General features: G+C 44.7%; 2 protein-coding genes across 2 annotated transcripts in view; both read left to right on the top strand.

Moving 5' to 3' along the window:
• Positions 1-801, top strand: part of LOC306928395 (uncharacterized protein) — a 1392-nt gene extending 591 nt beyond the window's left edge. Inside the window, exon 1 of the mRNA XM_079508451.1 lies at positions 1-801. This exon is cut by the window's left edge and continues 591 nt beyond it. Within this exon, the coding sequence (XP_079364577.1) occupies positions 143-583 (441 nt within the window). The 5' untranslated portion in view covers positions 1-142 and the 3' untranslated portion in view covers positions 584-801.
• An 18546-nt stretch (positions 802-19347) lies between these two features.
• LOC306928392 (protein furry homolog) overlaps positions 19348-25000 on the top strand; it is a 94118-nt gene continuing 88465 nt past the window's right edge. Inside the window, exon 1 of the mRNA XM_079508448.1 lies at positions 19348-19470. Coding sequence (XP_079364574.1) covers positions 19398-19470 — 73 coding nt within the window. The 5' untranslated portion in view covers positions 19348-19397. The remainder of the gene's footprint in view (positions 19471-25000) is intronic.

The following is a 25000-nucleotide window of genomic DNA, read 5'->3' as shown; positions in this document are numbered from 1 at the left end:
GAGCCAGTATTAATTTTGTCACTTTATCTTCTGTCCAGCTGGGATGTAAGTGGTTGATGCTTCATGGTACCTGCCTGTGAGGAGGAGAGCCTGGGGGTCTTTAGAAGGAGACCAGGGGGGTTGTGGTGGTGGTGCCACTGCCATGTCTCTGGAGGACGTGAGGAGTGTCAGTAGCCTGGGGTTCGAGAGCCTCGGTAGCGATGGGGGGAGCTTGGACCACCGATGCGACGGCCGCTGCCCGAGCAGGGGCCATCCCGATCCGCGCGACGTTGACCCTGACGACGACCCCGAAGGCTGGAGCGCCGCCGGAACCCTGGGCAGGGGGACGGTGGCCCTGGAGCACTTCGCCTCCATGCCTGTGGACATGTTCAACCCCAGAGACTTCAAGGGGAGGTTCACCAAGGTCCAGTCCAAGTCCCGGAGGAGGTCCGGGATCATCCGAGGTATGTGCACCATGATGCTGCTGCTCGCCGACAGGCTACACGCCTCCTGTCTCCTCCCGCCGTCTGGTCGATCCACTTTGCGCTGCTGCGGGAAAAGCACTTCGTTAGCAGCACAACGGCCCAGTTTAACAATAGCTTGAGCAGGAAGCAATTAGTGCTGCGGTCAGAGTAGTTGTTTACGTACAAAGCAGGTCCAGCATGGTCATATTATGGTGTAGCCTTTAGCTTTTGTAATTACCCCTGCATTGTTATAGGCTAATAGAGGAAAGTCGAGAAGAAAAAAAAAGCCTCAGGAGAGAGAGAGTGCTCTGGCAGTTTAATGTTCAGTTAAGATAAGATAAGACACATCCGGAGCACTGACTGCACTGCTTTTAATCCATTCAGAAATATACAGCTGTTTGTCTTAGAATCTCTCTCTCTCTCTCCCTTCGCCCCAAGTGCTCTCTCTCGTACTGACGTGAGTACAAGGGCCTTTGTTGTGGCTTTGTAGAACCTTTGAAAAGTGAGACACTGAAAACACAATACGATGTGGTGAATGACAATGGCAACTGAATGAGATATTCTGGCGTACTGAATGAAATGATACATTCTAGCATACTGAATGAAATGTTACATTCTAGTATACTGAATGAAATGATACATTCTAGCATACTGAATGAAATGTTATATTCTAGTATACTGAATGAAATGATACATTCTAGCATACTGAATGAAATGATACATTCTAGTATACTGAATGAAATGATACATTCTTGTATACTGAATGAAATGATACATTCTAGCATACTGAATGAAATGATACATTCTAGCATACTGAATGAAATGATACATTCTAGTATACTGAATGAAATGTTACATTCTAGTACACTGAATGAAATGATACATTCTAGTGTAATGCATGAGATATCCTAGTATACTGAGGTTTTCTTGTCTTTAAAACCTTGAAAATAATGAGTGTTAAGTGATCAGATGGGTGGGCCATGAACACATTCAATATTTTCAAGTGGGCCCCCCTGATAGAAGGAGATCCATTATACACTGAATGAGATGTAGTTACTGTAACTGTAATTGCCCAAATGACCATGTACCTAGATCCTACACTGTGTCAATTGATAGATTGTTGCATTCCAGAGACTGCCACGTGCATAACAGGGTAATTTACCGTATTACAGATAAGGATATCATTGTTTTGGATTTTTCATTATAGTTTAGTTTTAGTTAGTTTTTTCCTTTCTCCCCCCCCCCTAATTTAATTGTTTTTAGAGCGGGTTTGCTAGTTTGTATTAGTTTTTATTTAACGCTTACTTAGGTGTTTTTATTAGTTTTAGTGTTTGTTTTAGTATTATTTTTAATAATTTAATAATACTAATAATTGATTATTTGTCAAGTGCATGATTCAAAGAGGTCAAAGTAAGTAGTACTGTGTAATAAAAACTCAACAAAAGATACCATTTAAGAAATATATTCAGTTACTATTCAAAACAGTTCAGTTCGTTTTCTAAACACACACAATACAGTTTCATTTAGTTATCGTTATCGTTTTTGTTTTTATTATAGTTTATATTTATATGTTTAGTTGTGCGCTGTAGATTTAGAGTAAAGAGACAGTTCAGTCGGGCCGTAAACAAGGAAGTGAGCGGCAGTGCGCATGAGCGAAACATGTCTAGGAGCGCTGCGCTGCGATTCCGGTTCCTTAACGATCCCTGTGGGGGGTTCCACATGAAACCTTACAGGACTGGAACTCTGAAAGTATACAGATGGAACCAAAATGGACATTTGGTTCCATTTGTACACTCTCAGAGTTATGGTGGTCCATTGAGAACCGCTGGTGTTGTAATTGCATTGCAGACGTGAAGTCCACATGCACTGCTCTGACAGTGTGATAAAGACCAGTGGTTTTCAAGAAGTGGTCCAAAGAGCACCAGTGGGCCTTGAGGGGGTTCCAGGTGGTCCCCAGCTAAATGATAGAGAGTTGCTAACCAAATGGGCCCTTACATAAATCTTTAACTCTTGAGAGCGTAAAATGGACCCTCCCGAGTCCATTTGGTTTCAAAAATCTAAAATGACACAGATGCTTTCCCGGCTTTAATGGGTTAATAAAAAGAGGCTTAAATTGTCCGAGCTGTTCCAGTTTCTGTCTTCTCATCAACGTTATGCTGTGTTGTCCTGCTCCTGTGATGCCCTGGCCTGCCGTTCGGCGGTGGCTCAGGGGTAGAGTGGCTCGATGGCAGTTCGAACCCGGGCTCCCCCAGAGTTAGTGTCGAAGTGTCCTTGAGCAAGACACTGAACCCCTAATTGCTCCTGATGTGCTGGTTGGTGCCTTGCATGGTTTCCGTCGCCATCGGTGTATGAATGTGTGCGTGAATGGGTGAATGTAATGCACAAGCTATGTAAAGCGTCTTGGATAAAGGCGCTATATAAATGCCAGACATGCCAGTGGACTCTCTTTCTTCTGAGATGTAGTTACATTGTAGTAATGAGATGTTTCTACGCTCTTGTGCATGTCTGGCCTCAGATGTAAGAAGATGTAAGATAAGTGTGTGTGTGTGTGTGTGTGTGTGTGTGTGTGTGTGTGTGTGTGTGTGTGTGTGTGTGTGTGTGTGTGTGTGTGTGTGTGTGCGTGCGTGCGTGCGTGCGTGCGTGCGTGCGTGCGTGCGTGCGTGCGTGCGTGCGTGCGTGCGTGCGTGCGTGCGTGCGTGCGTGCGTGCGTGCGTGCGTGCGTGCGTGCGTGCGTGCGTGCGTGCGTGCGTGCGTGCGTGCGTGCGTGCGTGCGCGCGCGCGCGCGCGCGCGCGTGCGCCTCTAAACCACGTTGTCTCTCGTATAGCTTACCTTCACCTCCAGGAATGCTTTCCAAACACTTCCAACTAACTGTGTGCCAACGCCAAGGCCTGGAGGAATCAGTCAGGGCAGAGCAGAGCAGAGCAAGGATGAAGTAATGTTTAGAATGTCTGCATTGATCTTTACTTTAATATAAATGTGGTGAATTTGGACAATTGGCCATTTTATCTATTTAAAACCTACAGGTAGTTTATTGTGACCGAAGGTCGCAGTTAACTATGGAATCGTGTGTTTTTGACACCTAACCCACCCCAGGCAAGCCCCCGGGTCATCGTGACATCACGTGACATCAGCCCCCTGGTCACCCCAGGCAAGCCAACAATGAAGATACGCTCCATATATGGCCAGTGCACGTGACCTCGCCCCTTTAGGGCGACGTCACTTCTCTCCCTCAGGCGTCTTACTGGTTGGCCTACTATAGAGTCCCACAGGGCTCAGCCATTTCCCACAGGAAATCGCTGATCTTCAAGCTCACACAATGTGACGAGTTGCCATGCGTCGTTAGCTTGTAGACCGGCTATTTTCGCCAAATATTCACTCTTTAAACAGCATGACATGTTATCAATCTAAAATAATCAAAATTAACATGATACTGTTACATTATGACCTCAACATTGACACGGTAACTGTTGCCCTAGTCTTTGTCTTGGCTTTTTCTCTTTCTGCAGACTGCGCCCAGGCCAGTGTAATAACTGGATGGGGAGGGGGGAGGGGGGAGGGGGCACTACAAATACCGTACCTATGCACCCGGGGGACACAGATCAGATGACTTGATTTAGAACATGACTCGGGTTTACTGAAAAGTACTTATTTTGTGTCTTCAGTACGGCCAGCATTTCCATATTCCAATGTTGTTTTCCTCTTGCCTTCGTAACCATTAGAACATAGTCACATAGACTCACAAGCATGGCCTCCAGGCACCTTTCATTGTCTGCAACTTTGCTTCAGTGTTCAGTTTCTTTCTCATGCACACACATGAAGCCCGATTCATACCTCATCGTACGCCGGTATCGTGCGGCGAAAAACGCTAATCTGCAAGCTCACAACGAGACACAATGTGACATGTTGCGAGCTTGTAGATCGGCTATTCGCACAGGCTCGTATGTCGGTGTATAGCAGGCACTAGCATTGCGCATCTAAGCCCGAAACATGAGTGAGATTTACGACTAAGCGATTTGCTCGCACTTTGACAGGAGGATACATTAGCATAGACATGCACTCGGTTCACCAATGTGGGAATCAATCTCTCGTTTTCCATTGCTGTCCGGTAGAAACCTTTTTAATACTTTTCGTGCCATAATCATATATTTACATTTTATAACTAAAACCCAGCACTTTAATGCCACCGTCGTATATTTACGTTTTACGGTGTTTATTGTACAGAATCAATGCTCATTGATCGCCGCTCATTGAAAAAACGATTTAACATAGTGAAAATAGCCCATCTGCAAGCTCGTAGATCTATATATCAGGTTTCTGCCCAGCGATTTATTCATTTGTTGGGGATTGGCCCTTTTTGTCATTCTCTGGTCCAACATATTGACTGATTGAAGGTTGTTTTATTATTTTTTTGCCTGAACTTCACAAGAAGAATGTTGAGTTGCAAACCAAGGACTCGATGGTCGTAAAGTTTCGGGGAGATTTGGAAGTGATGTAATCGACTGAATCACAAACTGAACACAGCCTGCACTAACACGTCCTCCATAAACCTGTGTGTGTACGTGCGTGCGTGTGGGTGTTATAGCAACAAACACCAAACAAAAGAACACCGTAGGAAAGAAAACATGACTGTAAGGCTACTACTACTGCAACTTGCTGTAACCTTCAGCTTGTGACCCCGTCACACATAAATCGCAATGCATGCGTGTCTACACACAGTTGTGTCGTGCGCCTCCCCACTTCTTTGAAAAATACACAGAGGAACACTTGACACTCGTCAAGAGATACAGTAGTTACTGTATGCATGCAAACCCGTGCACAGCCATGCATGCCTGTGTGTGTGTGTGTGTGTGTGTGTGTGTGTGTGTGTGTGTGTGTGTGTGTGTGTGTGTGTGTGTGTGTGTGTGTGTGTGTGTGTGTGTGTGTGTGTGTGTGTGTGTGTGTGTGTGTGTGTGTGTGTGTGTGTGTGTGTGTGTGTGTGTGTGTGTGTGTGTGTGTGTTAGTGGTTAAAAAAGGCATTCATAGTCTCTCGTAGCCAGACTGTTGTTCCCACAATTTTAGAATGCTTCTGGTCATACATAATCTTGATGAGTAAAGGGGAAAGCGGATGTGAAGCTTCCTCCCCACTTCCGTTTTATCATTACAGTCGCGCAGATTTATCCTAATAATAGAAATCAAAATAATCCAAGCATAAATACAGTAGCTTGCTTATTAGCAGAAATGGAAATTGAAAGTATGTACGGACTTAATGCAAAAGTCTATGCCAACAGGAGCATGTATATTGCTGTGCACGTGCGTGCGTGCGTGCGTGCGTGCGTGCGTGCGTGCGTGCGTGCGTGCACCATTCCAGCAGTTGGCAACTTGGCATGGCCAGGCCCCTGTTCAGAATGTGTGGAATCTAGAACACTTCTCCTTCCAACAGATTGTGTGCACAACTGTACCGTACAGTGTTAATTTAACTCTGTAGAGTGTAGAGTGTACCACATGGAACCAACTGCACCCGTAAAGGGTCCAGTTGTTACACTGTCAGAGCTTTCTTTTCAAAATCTTTTTTTTATTTTCGTTTCATAACAGTATGGGTGTCAAGTCACAGGTTCATAGAAAAAAATAAAAATAAAATATCAGATTTTAGTATCAGTGAGTAAACAAACGTAGCCTACTGTATGAATCAGAGATCGTGGGCAGACATAATGAAAAGACTGTTATTGTGCAAAACATGCCCCTTCAAGACAAAAGAAAAACATTTTCTCCCCTTCAAGTCCCAATTTAGTATAGCCAAACACTGTCAGAGCTAAATGAACACTGAGGACTTTATACTACGTTTTAAGAATGGCCCCGTAGGGAAATTCTGCTGCATTGGATGGATGTGCAGACAGTTTTCCATACTGTTGTAGGTCATTCTCTCTGTCTCTGTCTCTCTGTCTCTGTCTCTGTCTCTCTCTCTCTCTCTCTCTCTCTCTCTCTCTCTCTCTCTCTCTCTCTCGCTCTCTCTCTCTCTATCCATGTCAGCTGACAGGGTAACTTCAGTTCAGCTGTCTGTCAGACTTTAGAGGATCCCTGGCTATTAAGACAAATATGCCTTAAAACACTATACTTGCCCTCTATAACAAAATTTAAAATAAAAACACAGGGTTGACGAAAGGGCCTTCTGTGTGGAGTTTGCATGTTCTCCCCGTGTCCCCTAGAATAGGTACCCTCACAAAAAACATGCAGTAATCCTGGTCTCTAAACTACCTCCCCCTGGGCGCCTGATGGAGGGGAAAGGAACTGGTCGGAATAACGTGTTCCTTCCACGCGCTACGTCCGGCTGGGAAAACTCCCCCCTGTCACGTGAAAAGAAGCAGCTTGGACTCCTCATGCATAGAAGGGAGCATGAGGTCAGTCCGCTGTCCCCCCCCAGGTTGGCAGAGGAAGTATAGCGCCCAGGATTACATTAGATAATTGACACTGGGTAAAAAAATGAGTTGCAAAATCATGGGATAAAAATTTAACTATCAATATTTTATTTCTTTCATGAATAGAGAATCTTTCACCCAATAGGGACTGCTCCTGTCGCAAGTTGATGATGTCATACGTATGTCCATGTGTGGTCCAGCCATATGGCATATTTGTCTCATTAGCCAGGGATCCTTTTCCTTTCCTTTTTTGTGTCAACCAAGTGTGTGTGTGCGCGTGTGTGTGTGCGTGTGCGTGTGCGTGTGCGTGTGCGTGCGTGTGTGTGTGCGTGTGTGTGTGTGTGTGTGTGTGTGTGTGTGTGTCAGAGTGAAAAACACCAGCTATTCACCCTCCAGTCTGTCTACTTATAAAGTAGTGAGAGAGTAGAGAGACATTGAGAATGTAACACAGCTGGGGTATGTGGGATGAGGATCGCGGGGCCGCCTTAGACATCGGTGGTACAGAATCCACCCTTTTCAAACTGTACAGACCAAATGGATCACGGAAAGGACCCCCAAATTAATATATATTTGGTCCAAAAATGTATGTTCTGCCAGGGACCCCCATACAAGACTTGTGTGTTGTTAACTACACTGTCTCTGGTGGTCCTTGACGTGGAATAGTTTGGGAACCTCTGCTGTAGAGACTCCAGGGTTAAAGTGGTTCCTGGTCGTGAATTCCACGTTTCCAGGGAGGCTCACATGACATATCGACCGCCCGCCGCTGTTGGGAAACCAGCTGATGTTATACTGCAATATTTAAATACTCTGTGTTGTATTGTAATGTACAGTATATTGGCAGCATAACGCTTTTGTAATTTTTGAATTCATATTTGAAAGTTTTCAGATAACTTATAGGTCAGTATTTAGAAGGCTTTTTTAGAGTCGCTAAGTCCAACATGGGTTAAACATTTACTTGAGTAAAAGTACCAGTAAGTATTGGTATAAAAAATGTAGTAATTACTAACGTACTCATTATGCACAATTTTGTTTCATAAGTTTTCAAATGTATAAAATGTATAAACATATTTAGAAAATAGGTTGTTGCTAAGACAGAGGCTTTCTCTGTGGTTTGACATGACCATCCGTTGTCAAACCAACCTATGGTCCATTGAAAATAGCCTGTCTGGCCAGGAGAAGAAGGGGGCCGACATACAGCCGTTTTCCCCAGAAAGATAAGTACAGTTACTTGAGTAAATGTACTTAGTTACTTTCCACCATCGGCACAGCTGTTGCTACATTCTGTTGGTCACGTGACTTTGACCTGTGGTCCATTGCAGAGCAGTAAACTGCTCTGCAATGTTGTTTCCTTCTCAAGCCCAACACACCGTCTGTGAAGCGGGTGCGCAGCGACGCGGCACAGTATTGCCGTGCGTCGTAGCCGCACAGCAACACCCACAGGACGCGGTGCGCTGGCCAGCCACGCCCACGGATTCCCGGATGGAGGCCGCGCGGCAACGCCTGCATGGAAAATAGAACAGCGGCGTATCGGAGCGTCAGGCGAGGCATGAGCGCGCGTTCTGACGCCGCCAGTGTGGGATAGGTTCATTAAAATAACGGAGGCGGCTGTTTTGACACGCGGCGTTCACAGGCGGTGTGTGTTGGGCTTCGGTCTGACGTAGGGTCGTTTTTCTGGGCATCCTTTATTTTTCTTGGAAATAAGGGTGGCTGGGAGACTGAATACTTGATTGAATACTTTATTTAATAACAGTTTGCAAAAAGTACAGAGGTACAGTTATGCAATAATAATGCTATAAGGATAACACAAAATGCCCCGAGGGCTTGTTTCCATTGCGGTTCTGTGCATTCAATTCATCAAGACATATAAAGAGATACAATATTACACAAGAAATGATCAATACTAGAAGCAATACAAGTATATTTACAGAAAAACAATGGAGGGGGGGGGGGGTGTAATTTATTTTGACAAGCTAGTAGACTTGTCTATGAGGTCAGGATGTAAATTGTAGACAGGTAGGAGCGGAGGAAGGAAAGGTAGGAGTCACTTTTTGATGGCTTGTGTTGGTATGGCATTCCACATTTTAATTTCGTGGCATAATAGTAGAATGAATTCAAAATAAATTAATTCTACTATTAGTTGTCACTGGCAACCCTATTCTGACTGCCGATGTCGTCATTCAGAACACAAGAGCAGCCCACAGGTTCTGAACTTCAAGGGGAAGAAACTGTCGATGTTGATGATGGATGATGTTGATTGTTCTGCATGTCTTTGTTCTGGCATGTTGCCCTCGCTGGGTGGCAGAGTAGGGGAAGTCCCATGGTGGTGTGTTGATTCATCATCCAATGGAGATGGAATGGGAGGGGAAATTATCCAATTATCACTTCTGTTTAGGTGATGTTTAAAAGGGATCTGTAGTACTAGTATCACCTGTGGTGTTACCGTGTCTGCAGTCTGCTTATTATAACCTTTATACTATGCTTGTTTTTCTGTAAAGGTGTTTTTAAATATTGGTGCGGTTGACATTTTCACGTGACTATCTTCAAATAGGAGAATGTGTATACTGTAGGTGTAGGTTCGCTTCTTTTGGGCTCATTATCATTGACCTTTGTTGCTTAGCAATCCTGATGAAGGTCCCTATCAACGATGTGACCGAAACAGAAGCAGACAAACGCGTGGAGGAGGAGTATGCATTTTTGTGCGAATGTTTTCATCTGAGGGGATTTATACTGCCTGCACGACAAACATTTCCGAGAGTGTACATGTTGATCTCTCCTTTCATGGGGGGAAACTCCCATGATGGTTCTGTTGACAAAGATGTACTGTGCGCTGTTATCCCGAAATGAAAAAACGAAACGCTCATCAAAGGGGGAATCCCACTCCCCTTGTCCAAATTGGAGATATTAAACCACAATGACTCTTTGGTTAGGTGTTAGGTGTAGCTACTGTACCTTTCCATGATGTAACTCCAAAATATATCACATATCTTCATATCTTCATATCGATACCGGCCAAAATGTCTCATCAGCACATCCCTATTTAGAAGACATTTGTAAAATCGGCCTCAGGTCTTAATGGGTTAAAGTCATTCAGGCATGTCTACTCTATAGAGGAGGGGGGGGGGGGGGGGGGGCATGGGATCCGAGGACTCAAAGGGGGGGGGCATGGGATCTGAGGACTCAAACCCATGACATCAGCGTTGGTTCAATGCTGGACTCCAGTCACACTAACTGGTTGAACCAGCAGCTTTAAAGCCCTCAGGACAGCTCCTCACCCTGGCTCAATAGCACAAGGGAACATGAAACCATATGTTATTTAAGGTAAACAAACACGTGGCTTCACTTGATATGTTTCTATTCAGGTCTTTTAGCTTGTGTACTGTGCAGCAAAAGCTGTGTGTGTGTGTGTGTGTGTGTGTGTGTGTGTGTGTGTGTGTGTGTGTGTGTGTGTGTGTGTGTGTGTGTGTGTGTGTGTGTGTGTGTGTGTGTGTGTGTGTGTGTGTGTGTGTGTGTGTGTGTGTGTGTGTGTGTGTGTGTGTGTGTGTGTGTGTCCGTTGCAAAAATAGAATTTTGACCAAAATGTCCACCACAAGCCAGCATGGCGATGACCTCTGCTCCACATGCAGCTTACTGGACATAGTGGACATAAATGTGACACATGATGTGGTGTACTTGTGGTGGTGGTGGTGGCCTTTTAACTCTGACAAAGACACGCTGATGTTAATCCCTGACAGCTGTCACATGACACCCTTTACTCACTTTCTCCTCCTCACCCTGGAAGAGAGAGAGGGGGAGAGAGAGAGAGAGACACACAGAGTGAGTGAAGGGCAGATGAGCTGAGTCAGGAAGCAGTCACATGTTCTTGTCAGTCGTTTGTTTGTCAACCAGATATCGGGGCTTGAACGTGTGACCCGTATCGGACCTCTTAACCTTTGCTCGGCCCTCTGGAAATATGATCCCATTCTGACACCGCTAACCACTTCAAACGGGCGGCGGTGGCTCAGGGGTAGAGTGGCCGGATGGTAACTGCAAGGTTGCCAGTTCGATCCCGAGCTCCCCCAGAGTTAGGCGCGATTCATACTCCTATTTTAGAGCCGAATAAAAGTCTGTTCGGCTCTGTAGAGCCTACAATGTGACGTCATTTGAGGTTCGGGGGGGCGGGTACCGTCTTAAAGTCGGCTCTTCGGTGCTACTGAAGATTTCTGACGAGCCGAAATAATTTCGGCACTACAGCGGTAAAATAGGAGTATGAAGTGGCCCTTAGTGTCGAAGTGTCCTTGAGCAAGACACTGAACCCCTAATTGCCCCTGATGTGCTGGTTGGTGCCTTGCATGGTTTCCGCTGTCATTGGTGTATGAATGTATGAGTGAATGGGTGAATGTATGAGTGAATGGGTGAATGTATGAGTGAATGGGTGAATGTATGAGTGAATGGGTGAATGTATAATGCACAATCTATGTAAAGCGCCTTGGATAAAGGCGATATATAAATGCACCATTTACCATTTACCATGCATTTAAACTCCAGCATCCTTATTGTGGCGAAGGCTTTTGCAGAAAATATCAGATATGTAGCGTCGCTCTGTGAACAGACAACAGACAAGACACTAGTGTAAGGTGACATTCACACCAGAAAGCTTTACTGCGATTAAAACGAATCCTGCTGCGCATTGTCCGAAAGTTCGCTTCGTTTGGCAGGTGTGAAGGCTCATTCGAATCCTAATGCGCAGCAAAGAACCGCATTCTACTCCGCCCAAAAACGGGGGTTTCGCTTCGCTTCCAATCGCACTTGATTTCGATTCGGTGCAGGTGGGAATGCAATCCGTAGCAAATAAAGTGTGGCGGATAAGGAGCTAAACACAGTTGGAGACGGAGAAGGGATATTCATTTTACGCAGTGCAAAGATGTCCCGTTATCATGTGACGTGGTCAAATAAGGAGACCAAATTAAGCCCTCATCGAAATATGAGGACGAGCACATTAATCTATTGCTTAACACCCTCCGCGCCATTGCCGACGATTAAAGTCAATTGAAGCTTAATTTTGATAGTGACGCTTAATGCCATTGCCGACGGCCTTCGGCAATTGAGCTTTTATAGCGCGTTCGATTGCTCGAGCCAAAATGCTACTCACATTAGCGGGTTAGCTAGCTGTGTTGTTAGCGCAGCACTGGATCGCCCATCTTAGATCGTCGTCGCCATAAGCATCCATTCTATCCATTTCTTTCAATCGCCTGTAACTCCTATTCCTTGTCCCAGGTGGCATTTTGGGTCAAAACAGCGTTTCTTTGACGGCACAGAGCTGACAATCTAGAGCTCTCCGGAGCTCCGGCCTGGATTCACATTGTAAACAAGGCCCATCCAGCTGTGTGAAAACTCCTAACTTAGGACTACCGGTTGTGGACCGGAAATGGCGGCTTTTCAAAATAAGAGCTCAAATTAAAAAAATGCTGCCGTGAATTAGATCCTAATTTTTCAATAAATGATAGCGGTCTAAGTGTTAAGGAAACACATACAAAACACTGCAGTGTACAGAATATTCTGTCTGTCTGTCGTGCGTAAACATGGAGGGCTGTCACTGTGTGGGGATCTGAGTGGAGAGTGGAGACTTTCTTCATCTTGTTTAAATATAAATACTTCAAAATTAAAACACATGTTTAGCTCAGCATGATCTATAAACTGTATAGCTAACATGGCATATGCATAATAATTGTGATCGGATCATCAATGGGACTCTGGGAGTAGGCTATACTATTGTAAACTTCTAATCATTTTGCGCTCCCGTCTCCGCTGTGCCTCTTTCATGTGCCCAAAAGAACAGTGGCTAGCGCGCGCGCGCGCACACACACACACACACACACACACACACACACACACACACACACACACACACACACACACACACACACACACACACACACACACACACACACAGTAAGTCCCCGACGACACACTGCATCAGTTACCCTCACTTTACGTGAAAAGTCCTAACTATTACTAAGTATATTTTTTAACATCGGCTTTCTGAACACATTGATACAATTCCGTGCTGCGCCTGACACAGCCAGTGTGAAGGCAAACCGCAGCAAATGAAATATGCAAGAATCCAAATTCTCCGCCCATTCTCATTCGAGTCTACCGAAGTATTAGGTGAGAATGTGACCTAAGTGTAGGGCTCTGAGGGACTACGGTCAAACAATGGGCATTAAGTGGTTCACGTCAGTTTAGCCTGTTTTTTAATTATAATTTTTTGACCGACAACTTTACCTGACATTATAACGAGAGGTGAGCTAAGCCAGCGTGGGAAAAATACACAGCATCTGACTGGTGGCTCCAGGGAGGTTAAAACAAACACTTCTCTCACTCATTGTTTGAGCCAGGTCTGTGGAGTCAGGGAGGAGTTGGATAGGAACACAGGGCTGTCATGTCTGGATTATGAAAAAAAGAACCCATTTGAAACATTTTGACAAATTGCAAAAAATAGCACATCTATACTGTCTATACTCTGTATGTAGTGTTTTATGTTTTATGTTTTTATTGGACCCTGAGTCTGAACAAATAAAGTTGATTGATTGATTGTAAGCTGACAATGTGTTGCAATGCAACACGTTGGAAGTTGTTATATCACTTGAGAGCCCCACAGTCTACTGACACTTTTAAAATGCACTAAAAACAAACCTTTTTTGCAAAGCATTGTCTTAGTTTTTTTTTCTCTGCCTTGAATTTAATTCGTTTTTAAGTAGGGTCTTATGTTCTTTTTTTTGTCTTTGCTATTTTTATGCCATTGTTTTTAACCCTAGAACAGTGGTTCCCAAAGTGGGGTCCGGGGACCCCTAGGGGTACTTGAGGGAGTTCCAGGGGGTACCTAGCTCAATTAGAGATAGTTACAAATTGACCCTTATGGGTCTGTAACCATTTGGTTCCATTTGTACACTCTCAGAGTTAAATTAACAGTGGTTTTACGATATAAATTGGGGTACCAGAGATAGAAATGCCATTAAATCGGGGGTCCATAGCATAATGCGTGTGAAACTGGGGGTCCATGAAATTATGTTTCGGGAATCACTGCCAGAGCTGTAAAAATCCTCCCTTATCGGGGTCACTGGCATGTGTTTTCAAATGGGGGGTCCGTGGCCTAATACATGTTGATTTGGGGGTCCTTGACACGAAAAAGTTTGGGAACCACTGCCCTAGAACACTAAACCCAACTTTAGTCACATCATCACTAAGCTGAGAGAATAGTACTGCCGTAGCAGACAACCCGCAGCACTCCAGGTTCAAACAAAATCCTTATAGTTGCAAGGCTCGAAGATATAAGTAGAGATGAAGAAAATGCCAGCACTCATTGTATGTCCTTTTACATGATTTTATTTACCTCTGAGAATGAACGCGTCCGTTTTTCAGTCTCAGAGGTAAATAAAATCATGTAAAAGGACATACAATGAGTGCTGCCATTTTCTTCATCTCTACTTACATCATCACTAAGCCCCAGGTATATTTTCCCGATGTAATCTATAAAGACATAATATATAATATTTGTTGATTCATTTATAAATGTATATAAAAAAATCAAGAATTATGAAGAAAAGCACACTCCTGGATTATCTGACAATCCAGAAAGTAATCAATAGGCTATTAATGTGTGTGTAAAATAATTAGTGTAAAATATGTGATAGTTGCAGCTCTGACGTCCATAAGAACAGAATTAGACCTGCAGACATTCTCTCTCTCTCTCTCTCTCTCTCTCTCTCTCTCTCTCTCTCTCTCTCTCTCTCTCTCTCTCTCTCTCTCTCTCTCTCTCTCTCTCTCTCTCTCTCTCTCTCTCCTCTCTCTCTCTCTCTGTCTCTCTGTCTCTCTGTCTCTCTCTCTCTCTCTCTCTCTCTCTCTCTCTCTCTCTCTCTCTCTCTGTCTCTCTGTCTCTCTCTCTCTCTCTCTCTCTCTCTCTCTCTCTCTCTCTCTGTCTCTTTCCTCTAAGATTAGATTGTAATTGTCTGTTAATGTGAACCAGGTCGTTCTGTGCTCTGTCACTCCCCCGTGAGCTGGAGCTTTGGATTCTAACTGTGTAGCATTCTCTCTCTCTCTCTCTCTCTCTCTCTCTCTCTCTCTCTCTCTCTCTCTCTCTCATGCATCACCCATGAGCATTACATAATGACCACACTTATCCTGCCCTGCTGGCTGCTAATCACCCCACCGCACTGTCACCATGACCCGCACTCTGTCCAGAGAGAGAGAGAGAGAGAGAGAGAGAGAGATGGCTAGAGAGAGAGAGAGAGAGAGAGAGAGAGAGAGAGAGAGAGAGAGAGAGAGAGAGAGAGAGAGAGAGAGAGAGAGAGAGAGAGAGAGAGAGAGAGAGAGAGAGAGAGAGCAGAGCAGAGGAGATAAGGAGTTGGATCAGATTGTTTTGAAGTGTGTTTAGACACTCTGCATGAATAAACTGCTACTATTCTATGCATCTAGATCTCCTCCCCTATTCTCCCCTATTCTCCCCTCTCCTCTCTGCTATCATCTGCTCTGCTCTCCTCTCCTCTCCTCTCTGCTATCATCTGCTCTGCTCTCCTCTCCTCTCCTCTCCTCTCTGCTATCATCTGCTCCCCTCTCCTCTCCTCTGCTCCCCTCTCCTCTCCTCTCCTCTCCTCTCCTCTCCTCTCCTCTCCTCTCCTCTCCTCTCCTCTCCTCTCTGCTATCATCTGCTCTCCTCCCCTATTCTCCCCTCTCCTCTCTGCTATCATCTGCTCTCCTCCCCTCTCCTCTCCTCTCCTCTCTGCTCTGCTCTCCTCTCCTCTCCTCTCCTCTCCTCTCCTCTCCTCTCCTCTCCTCTCCTCTCCTCTGCTCTGCTCTGCTCTGCTCTGCTCTGCTCTGCTCTGCTCTCATCTGCTCTGCTCTGCTCTCCTCTCCTCTTCTCTCCTATGCAGTGGAATGAATAGAAACCGACCTGGCTTGACGATTCAATTATATTCCAGACATTATGTTGTGTTACGGTGGCGTCACGCACGCGTGTGTGTGTGTGTGTGTGTTCACGTGCGTGCCCATGCACGTGCATTTATCTCCAGCTGATATTCCTGAACCATTCCCGTACTGATGATGCCAGATGGGAACTCTTACAGTAGCTGTTATCGGAGCAGGTTGAGCTCTCAGGCCGCTGCAGGACGCTTCATGCATCTCAAATCCTCCAAAACGTGTTTATCTTGGACTGAGGCCTATCTTATCTTGTACTTCTGGTTCTTGTCCCAGATTGTTGATTTTCCATGTCTGGATCTCTTGTAGAAGGCTGACCTTACAATAAGACAGGACTGGTTTCTCCAACATTTCACTCCATATAAACGAATGCACTACTTCAGTGCTGAAGGGGTTCCTTGAGGGGGTTCTTCTAAATGGACCTTTACAGGTCTGTAACTCTGAGAGTGTACAAATGGAACCAAATGGATACACTCTCAGACTCTCAGTGTTATAAAGTCTGCTTGAAAATAAAAAGTTACTCTACTCTCTACTTCATCGCAAAAGAGTGTCACGCAAAAAGGAGCGTTAGTTTGAAAAGATTGTGAAGTGAAACTGGTTCATTCTGTTTAATTAATATCCAACCGATGAAAAAGTATAAACAAGAGCTTGTAATGAAATAATAACTACAATGGATCCATTGGAACACAGATTGTTCTTGCCCTCCACCTCCCTGAAAAGTAAGGTTTTTTGGACACACAAGGTTTATCCGCCCCACAGTGAGGCTAGCTGGCTCTGTTACGTTCAGGTGTTAGCACTCCAGGGCGTCGTTTGGTTTGTATAGAAGTGACGTGGTTCTTCTGGCTGTAGTTGAGACGTCTCCTATATCATCCAGTAACGTTTAAGAAGCTCCAGCTCCTTATCTCTGATTTATCTGATCATGTTGTGCTCGTCTGTGATGATTTCCCTTCAAGTATTTCCAGAACATTAAGCATGCTGAATGCTTTCTGTATCTGTCTCTCTCTCTATTGGTGTGTTTAGCTTTACTGAAATCAAAGCGAGGACGTAATATGCAAGCACGCGTACACGCATGCACAGACACACGCATGCACAGACACACGCATGCACAGACACACGCATGCACAGATACACGCATGCACAGACACACGCAAACGCACAGTAGCACAAAAATAGACGTACTTTGGTAATGGAACCAATAGCTGCCCTATGTTCATATTAGGGCTGCAACTATCAATTATTATTATTATTCTTAATCGAGACACGCGTTTATATATTTTCTACATTTTCTATCTAATCTAAAAACAAGCTTTTTGCCTAGTAGAATGACATGCTTATATAGTGATCGACTATTCGATTATCAATCAAATTATCAATATAATCAATTGTTGAACCCTTAGCTGCAGAATCATGCACAGCTGGCCTGTGTTGTGTGTGTGTGTGTGTGTGTGTGTGTGTGTGTGTGTGTGTGTGTGTGTGTGTGTGTGTGTGTGTGTGTGTGTGTGTGTGTGTGTGTGTGTGTGTGTGTGTGTGTGTGTGTGTGTGTGTGTGTGTGTTAAGGCTGTACCTTAGCCCTTTTTTTAGGACTCGAACTTCGGCAGGAATTTTCGAGCGAACATCCGGACCATTTGTTTCTAATTAATTTAAAAAATAACCTTTGATATATCCGTCACGATCAGAGTGCAGCGCGTCTCCCCTGCTCTTTATCAATCTCTCTCGTCTCTCCCAACACACACACACACACACACACACAGCACACACCGTCAAGTGGCTCCGCGAAAACAGCTGATCTGCAAGCTCATGTGAGCTTGCTGGCAGGCAGCTAAGACAGCGTATATTGCTCGTTATTTGTTCCACCTGTGTATCCGTTTTGCAATGATGAAACAATGATCAGAGTTCCCTGCTTTTTGTGATGTGATGCTAATATATCATGGCTGCTAAGAACGGTTCCCCTGTCAGCGATCATGCTGGTGTGTGTGTGTGTGTGTGTCCGTGTGTGAGAGAAACGCGTCAGACATTCCATTCAATGGAACTCTTTTGTTCTCACAGAACAAGGTGAGAAAGGTCAATCACCTCAGCTGTAGGCCAATCAGCAAATGAATGTGCACGGGAGATGGGACAGCAGAACTAGGAGATATTTCTTTAAAAAATCATAACTTCTGATAGGAATGCACTAGAAACTTACTTTTTTTACATGCTCATATCGCATTCTCGCCGAGATATATTTTCGAGTTAATAAAAAAAAGGAAAAAATAATATTTTTTATTTAATAATAAAAAACAAACAAAAAAAAACGAATGGTTCAAGCCCATTAATTAAGATTCGAGTGCCAACCCTAACGAGCGAACATTCGAACCTTGAATGTTTGGGGACAGCCTTAGTGTGTGTGTGTGTGTGTGTGTGTGTGTGTGTGTGTGTGTGTGTGTGTGTGTGTGTGTGTGTGTGTGTGTGTGTGTGTGTGTGTGTGTGTGTGTGTGTGTGTGTGTGTGTGTGTGTGTGTGTGTGTGTGTGTGTGTGTGTGTGTGTGTGTGTGCGCGCGTGTGTGTGTGTGAGAGAAGGGCAGTGTATGAGATGAGTATTGAACAGTGGCATTTGTCAGTAGGGCTGTTTCACGGTAGGATACCTCGGCACACCAGTAGGGGGAGGTGCACGCGTGTGACGTGTGACGTTTGTGTGTGCGTGCGTGTGTGCGTGCGCATGTGTATGTTGTCCTGACAGATGTGATGATGCGGTGGGGTCCAGGGTTGTGTGCCGCTGCAGCTTCCTGCTCTGTCAGCGTTTCTCTGTGCTCTGATTGGTCCAGGCTGCACTCGCAGCACGCCACTTATCACCACCCAGAGACTGTGTGTGGACATTCAATCTATTCTCTCTCTCTCTCTCTGTCTCTCTGTCTCTCTCTCTCTCTCTCTCTCTCTCTCTCTCTCTCTCTCTCTCTCTCTCTCTCTCTCTCCATCTAAATCTCCCTGTTTACATTTCGCTCTTTATCTTTGCCCCCCCACTCTCCTCCCTCTGTTTTCATATTTCACCTCATGCAGCAGCATCCCCCCCCCCCCCTCTCTCTCTAAGTCTCTCTCCTTCCCTCATCTATTTCTCTATTGCTCTCTCTCTAGTCTACGTATGTTTCCTGTAAGAGGATTGGCTATTTGCTTCTCCCAACATCTGTGTATCACTGTCCAGAGAGAGAGGGAGAGAGAGGGAGGGAGGGAGGGAGGGAGGCTGGGGGTTAAGATAGCAACAACAGCGTGCAGGCAAGGTTGAGCTGAGCTCACAGCCACACACTCTCTCACGTGTTCTCTCGCTCGCCCCTCAGACAAACACACACACTCATCACAGCAGAAACAAGACCTGCAGCATCCGCATCATTGGCTGCCCACCCGCATTGCTCTCTCTCTCTCTCTCTCTCTCTCTCCTCCCTCCCTCCTTCCCTCGCTCTCCCCGGATCCATCCTCCTCTCAGTCTTCCGTTCCGGGGCGAGCAGCAGCAGCAGCAGCAGCTCTCGTCTCGTCTTTCTCTCCGTCTCTCTGTACGTCCCCGTGTCTCTCCTCCACCCTGCCGTCCGGTCCCCTCTCTTCCGCTGTCGGTCGTCACCGTGGCGACACGGCAGCCTCTGCAGCCATGGCGACCAGCCAGCAGGATTCAGGCTTCTTTGACATCAGCCTCAAGTCACTGCTCAAGTCTCTAGGAGGGAGTGAGTAACTGTGTGTGTGTGTGTGTGTGTGTGTGTGTGTGTGTGTGTGTGTGTGTGTGTGTGTGTGTGTGTGTGTGTGTGTGTGTGTGTGTGTGTGTGTGTGTTATACAAACTGTGGCTGGTTTAGATTTGACACTTTTGTTGTGTGTGCAACTCGGAATACAACGATATTCTTGGTGTTAAGTAGTACTGTGTATATTTATCAATTAAACCAAAAGTTATTTTTTGATATAATATTTCATAATTAGAATCAACTTTGTTGTCACATCACAGGTGTGCAGGTGTAAAGCAGTGGATGAAATTCGTTTTTGTTATTTCCCATAAAAGAAAGAGAAGAAGAAGAAGAGGGGGGATGGTGGGGGGAGGGAGAGTAATCAATAAAAACAAACAAATAATCTACATATTTACGCATACTACCGTATATCAATCCGGTGCGGCAAGTGTGTGTGTGTGTGTGTGTGTGTGTGTGTGTGTGTGTGTGTGTGTGTGTGTGTGTGTGTGTGTGTGTGTGTGTGTGTGTGTGTGTGTGCGTGAGGGAAATGATAAAGAAGGCATGGTCCACCTCATTAATACTGGTCAGTGTTACGCAACATCAGGAGAGGGGGGGGGATAGGATAAAATAAAATGACGGGGAGAGGGATGTTGTGGACAGCGTGTGCATCTACCCAGCATGCTTTGTGTTTTAGTTATCATGCAGGCCGGGCGTTGAGGCTGAATCTAAACTCCATCGCACGAGGACACCGTTTGCCAAAAAGAACAGATTGTTGTTGTTTTGTTAAGCTTGTAGATCTGTCCTTTTTTTGGCACGCAGCGTCCGGCTGATGTAGTCACAGTGCCAGAGAGCAGTGCTTTGTCACAGGAACACAGTCAGTCACTTGGGGAGTCACTCTGGTTGAGAGCGTCTGCTAAATGCCTATACAACTGTAATGTCTCACTAAAGCAATCATAACACATGCGCTGTCCTGGTCGCCAGTTAGTATGGCAACACATTCGGTCATTACACTATACTACAGCAATCACAACACATGATGGACATTCTGGTAACCATTTACAGTAGTACGGGAGCACAGTCGCTCACAACAGCCAGGAACATCCTGGTGTTGTTAACCACTTAGTACTCATTCTCATTTTGATTCTCACACAGTGACTCAGAGAAGCATTGACAGCCTCGGCTCGGTGTTCTACCCAGGATTGGAACCTGGTTTCCTGTGCAAGTGCTGACATGTTTACCATTGAGCTGATAGAGCCTACCTGCTTGCTCGGGGGATAAATTGAATCTTGTGTGACCTTTGACACGTTCTAAATGTCTCAATAGAAGACCAGGGAAACAAAATACAACCACCTCAATTGTATAACATACTCTACAATATACAGATTGGACAAAGTTACATTGTAATCATTACAAAAAAAGTTACATAAATAATACCGCTTTAACACACTAGTTCAGTGTTTCCCAACCTTTTCTGGATCAAGGCCCATTTGAAACGTTTCAAAAGGAATCTCCTGGTAATCACTTCTGTATACCTTAATTTACTGAAATCAGACTTCTGAACTAATGCGAGATTAAACAGCAACAAGAGAGGTCAAGAGGTTTGCTATTAATGTCCAACTCTGACGTTGTGTTGTTTTTGGAGCGCTTCATGCACTGCCCTGTGGCGCTTTCCAGTACAGACAGACTACAGTTGGAGGCCATCGATATTGTCCTTTTCTTTTTGCTGAGGTTTGCGTGATCTGCGCAAAAGGACAGTTAACCCATTTTGGGCGGGAACCCCTTTTGGTGTTTTAAACATTGTTATAATTTAGCTATTGAAAGATATCGTGAAAATATTTATTTCAGAAAACTGGAGGATTTAGATTTAGAGGATTTTTTTAAATTTTGAGGTCAGGCCTAAATGGGTCAAATGATAAGGGACAATATCGGTGGCACCCAACTGTATTAATGTCCAACTCTGACGTTGTGTTGTGTTGTTTTTGGAGCGCTTCATGCACTGCCCTGTGGCGGTTTGGAGTGCTTCATGCACTGCCCTGTGGCGGTTCGGAGTGCTTCATGCACTGCCCTGTGGCGGTTCGGAGCGCTTCATGCACTGCCCTGTGGCGGTTTGGAGCGCTTCATGCACTGCCCTGTGGCGGTTTGGAGCGCTTCATGCACTGCCCTGTGGCGGTTTGGAGCGCTTCATGCACTGCCCTGTGGCGGTTCGGAGTGCTTCATGCACTGCCCTGTGGCGGTTTGGAGCGCTTCATGCACTGCCCTGTGGCGGTTTGGAGCGCTTCATGCACTGCCCTGTGGCGGTTTGGAGCGCTTCATGCACTGCCCTGTGGCGGTTTGGAGCGCTTCATGCACTGCCCTGTGGCGGTTTGGAGTGCTTCATGCACTGCCCTGTGGCGGTTTCCAGTACAGCTTCATGCACTGCCCTGTGGCGGTTTGGAGTGCTTCATGCACTGCCCTGTGGCGGTTTCCAGTACAGCTTCATGCACTGCCCTGTGGCGGTTTCCAGTACAGCTTCATGCACTGCCCTGTGGCGGTTTCCAGTACAGCTTCATGCACTGCCCTGTGGCGGTTTGGAGTGCTTCATGCACTGCCCTGTGGCGGTTTCCAGTACAGCTTCATGCACTGCCCTGTGGCGGTTTGGAGTGCTTCATGCACTGCCCTGTGGCGGTTTCCAGTACAGACAGACTATTTGTGAGTTGCTGTAGACAGACAGACTGCAGTAGTGATCATGCTGTCTCCAGGTACAAAATGCTGCATCAAACGCCCCTGTTTTGTTGTTCTATTTCATCACAATCAGCTGTCTGGTTCTGCTGAGAAAGAACACATGCTGCCCTGCTTGGATTCTGGGAAGAAGACGGTCATATCCTGATATATATTTAACTGGAACCTTTACTTTCAGAGTTACAGGTCGAACCATGCCCGCAGTATTGTTGTTTCTGTGCATGTGTGTATCTGGGTGTATCAGTGTTGTTTTTGTCGACTAAAACTAAGATGAAATATGTTCGTCAACTACCTTTTTTCAGGAAAACTAAATGGAAACTAAATAAAAACTAAGCTATGATGACTAAAACTGATACTAAATATACTGACAATTTCGTCAACAAATAAAAACTAGACTAAAATGTTAGGAAGGGACTAGTGGACAAGAGATCTAGTATAAGTCATTTTACAATTAGTTGCATGCTGAAGATAGCTGATCTACAAGCCCAGAAGATAGCTGATCTACAACGCGTCGCAGCGGGCGTGGAAAAAACAGTCATTACGACGGCATCAAGGCCCACCAAAATACATTTTGTTCGACTAAATCAATGTAGATTTCAACGTAGAAATCAACGTAGATTTAGTTGACTAAAATCTTATGATATTTAGTCGACTAAAACTAGACACTAAACACTAAAACACACACACATTCCAGGTGACTAAAATGTGACTAAAACTAAATGAAAACTATTCAAGAGACTATGACTAAAACTAAAATCAAAAACAACATTGGCGTGTATTCGTGCATGTATATTGCAGCGCATTAAATAAATAAACGTAATTCAAAGGCAGTTGTAAACAGAAAGGTCTTCAGAACTGAGTGTTGTAGCAAACCTGCAGTTTGCTGGGAGTTTGTTCCAGATATGTGGTGGTGCATAAAAACTGAATGCTGACTCTGGGGACAGAAAGGAGACTAGCTGTCCCAGACAAACCTGAGTGGTCTGGATGGTTCATGATGTAGCACATGGATTTTTTCCCTTCATAAATATAATATAACAGTATTTTGAAATCAATTCGGAAGTGTAAAAAGCAGACGTGCTCAGATCGATCGGCCACCGATCGGTGATCGGACGATTTTCACTCCAAATGACTCGATCGGTGATCTATTTACACGATCTGGAGAAACCGATCTTTTATACCATTTAAGTGGTATAAAAGTCAGTATAATATTGTTTTGCATTTTTGTGACAGGCCTAAACATTCTCCGCTTCCTCCCCACACACACAGGAACAGTTTTGACTTGGGTTTTGACGTATACCGTAAAGTTTTAGGAAATATTCAAATTTTACCCTCACGCACAAGATGATTGGTATCGGCCGATCGTGAGGAAAAACAATTGGTGTTCGGGATCAGTCCCAAAAAACCTCGGAGCACCTCTAGTAAACAGTGTGAAAACTCTTGAGAACTGCAGTGATATGATCCACCCATTTAGTAAGACTCGAGCAGCAGTCCCTGCTGAGACATACGTCCTTTAATCTTTAGGGGGATAGTAGGCTGACTTTGTAGCCGTCTTAATGTGGCTAATAAAATTCAGGTCTGAGTCCAAGACTGCACCAAGATGTCTGGCTGGGGTTGTGTGGTTGGGGTTTTTTAACATTACCGATTGAAGCTAAAGCAATGGCTTTTTTAAAAATTATTCTCCCTTGTGCTCCAAAAAAAACGATTACTTGAGTTTTGTCTTTGTTTAACTCACTGAAGAGCATTCTGGCATGTCCATTGGTTGGTTGATTTGGTTCAATGCATTTACTCTGTGCTCGTTGGTCTTGGACCTCAGGTCCCTGGTGATATGGTATTAGTGTGGGGTTATGTAGGCTAAATAACTACGGTTACATATTTTACCGTAGTTATTTATTTATTTTATATTACGGAGGAGAGCAGGCAGTTGGATAGAATGTGAATTGACTTTATCTTTATTGTCACATACGGTAGAGATAGAGACTGATGCGGTGGTGGAAGTAAATTATGAATGCCACAATATAGCAATACTACTTCTGTAATACTCTATTGGTCCATATTTGTCAGTGTTTGAATAGTCGTAGTAAATAATTGGGCTTATGTTTTGAAATAATACTCTAATTCTGCAATGACTGCACAGTATTCATTATTTGAATAATTTGAAAATGAAAGTTTACAAATAAGTGTAGTGGAGTAAAAAAGTACAGTATTTGCCTCATGAGATGTAGTTAAGTAGAATAGAAGTATAAAGTACCTCAAAATTGTACTTAGGACAACTTCACCTATTTTCATCCTTATCTTCATACAATTGGTCCTCAATGCTCATTACCATTTTTGTCCACTCGGCCTGTGTCTCAGAGGAGCGCTGTGGACAGTGACATCATCGCTATAGAAACTGCAGGTTTTACAGTCCTGGAAAGTCAGCATGCTATAATGGAAGCCATTGTTCTCATGTCAATAAACGTGAAGTATCCACAGCCCTCCTATGAGACACAGGAGGATTATATTATTATATTTTTTTGCCAGGTTCTTGAAAAGCGCCTGGACTACATTTGCTACTACCTCTAGTAGCGACTGTACACTTTTTCATCATTGGCTGCCTCGTCTCTATGCTAATTTCTACCTCTAAGCCAATGGGAGACTTACCCATGAAACCCATAGTCTGAACGGCATAAAGCCCATACTCTGTGAAGCCGTGAGCTGAGGCAGAGGCTGCTACACACAAACTCATTATACTGTAGATGTTCACAAACGAGAGCTTTCTGTACCTGGCAGTTATGACCGAGTCATTCTTGTTCTTTACCATTTTATCATGAGCATTTGTGA

Source organism: Electrona antarctica (assembly GCF_951216825.1).
Source record: "Electrona antarctica genome assembly, chromosome: 8".
Lineage (NCBI taxonomy): Eukaryota > Metazoa > Chordata > Actinopteri > Myctophiformes > Myctophidae > Electrona > Electrona antarctica.
The sequence above is the reverse complement of the archived record's forward strand: the minus strand, read 5'-3'. Positions and strand labels throughout refer to the sequence as shown.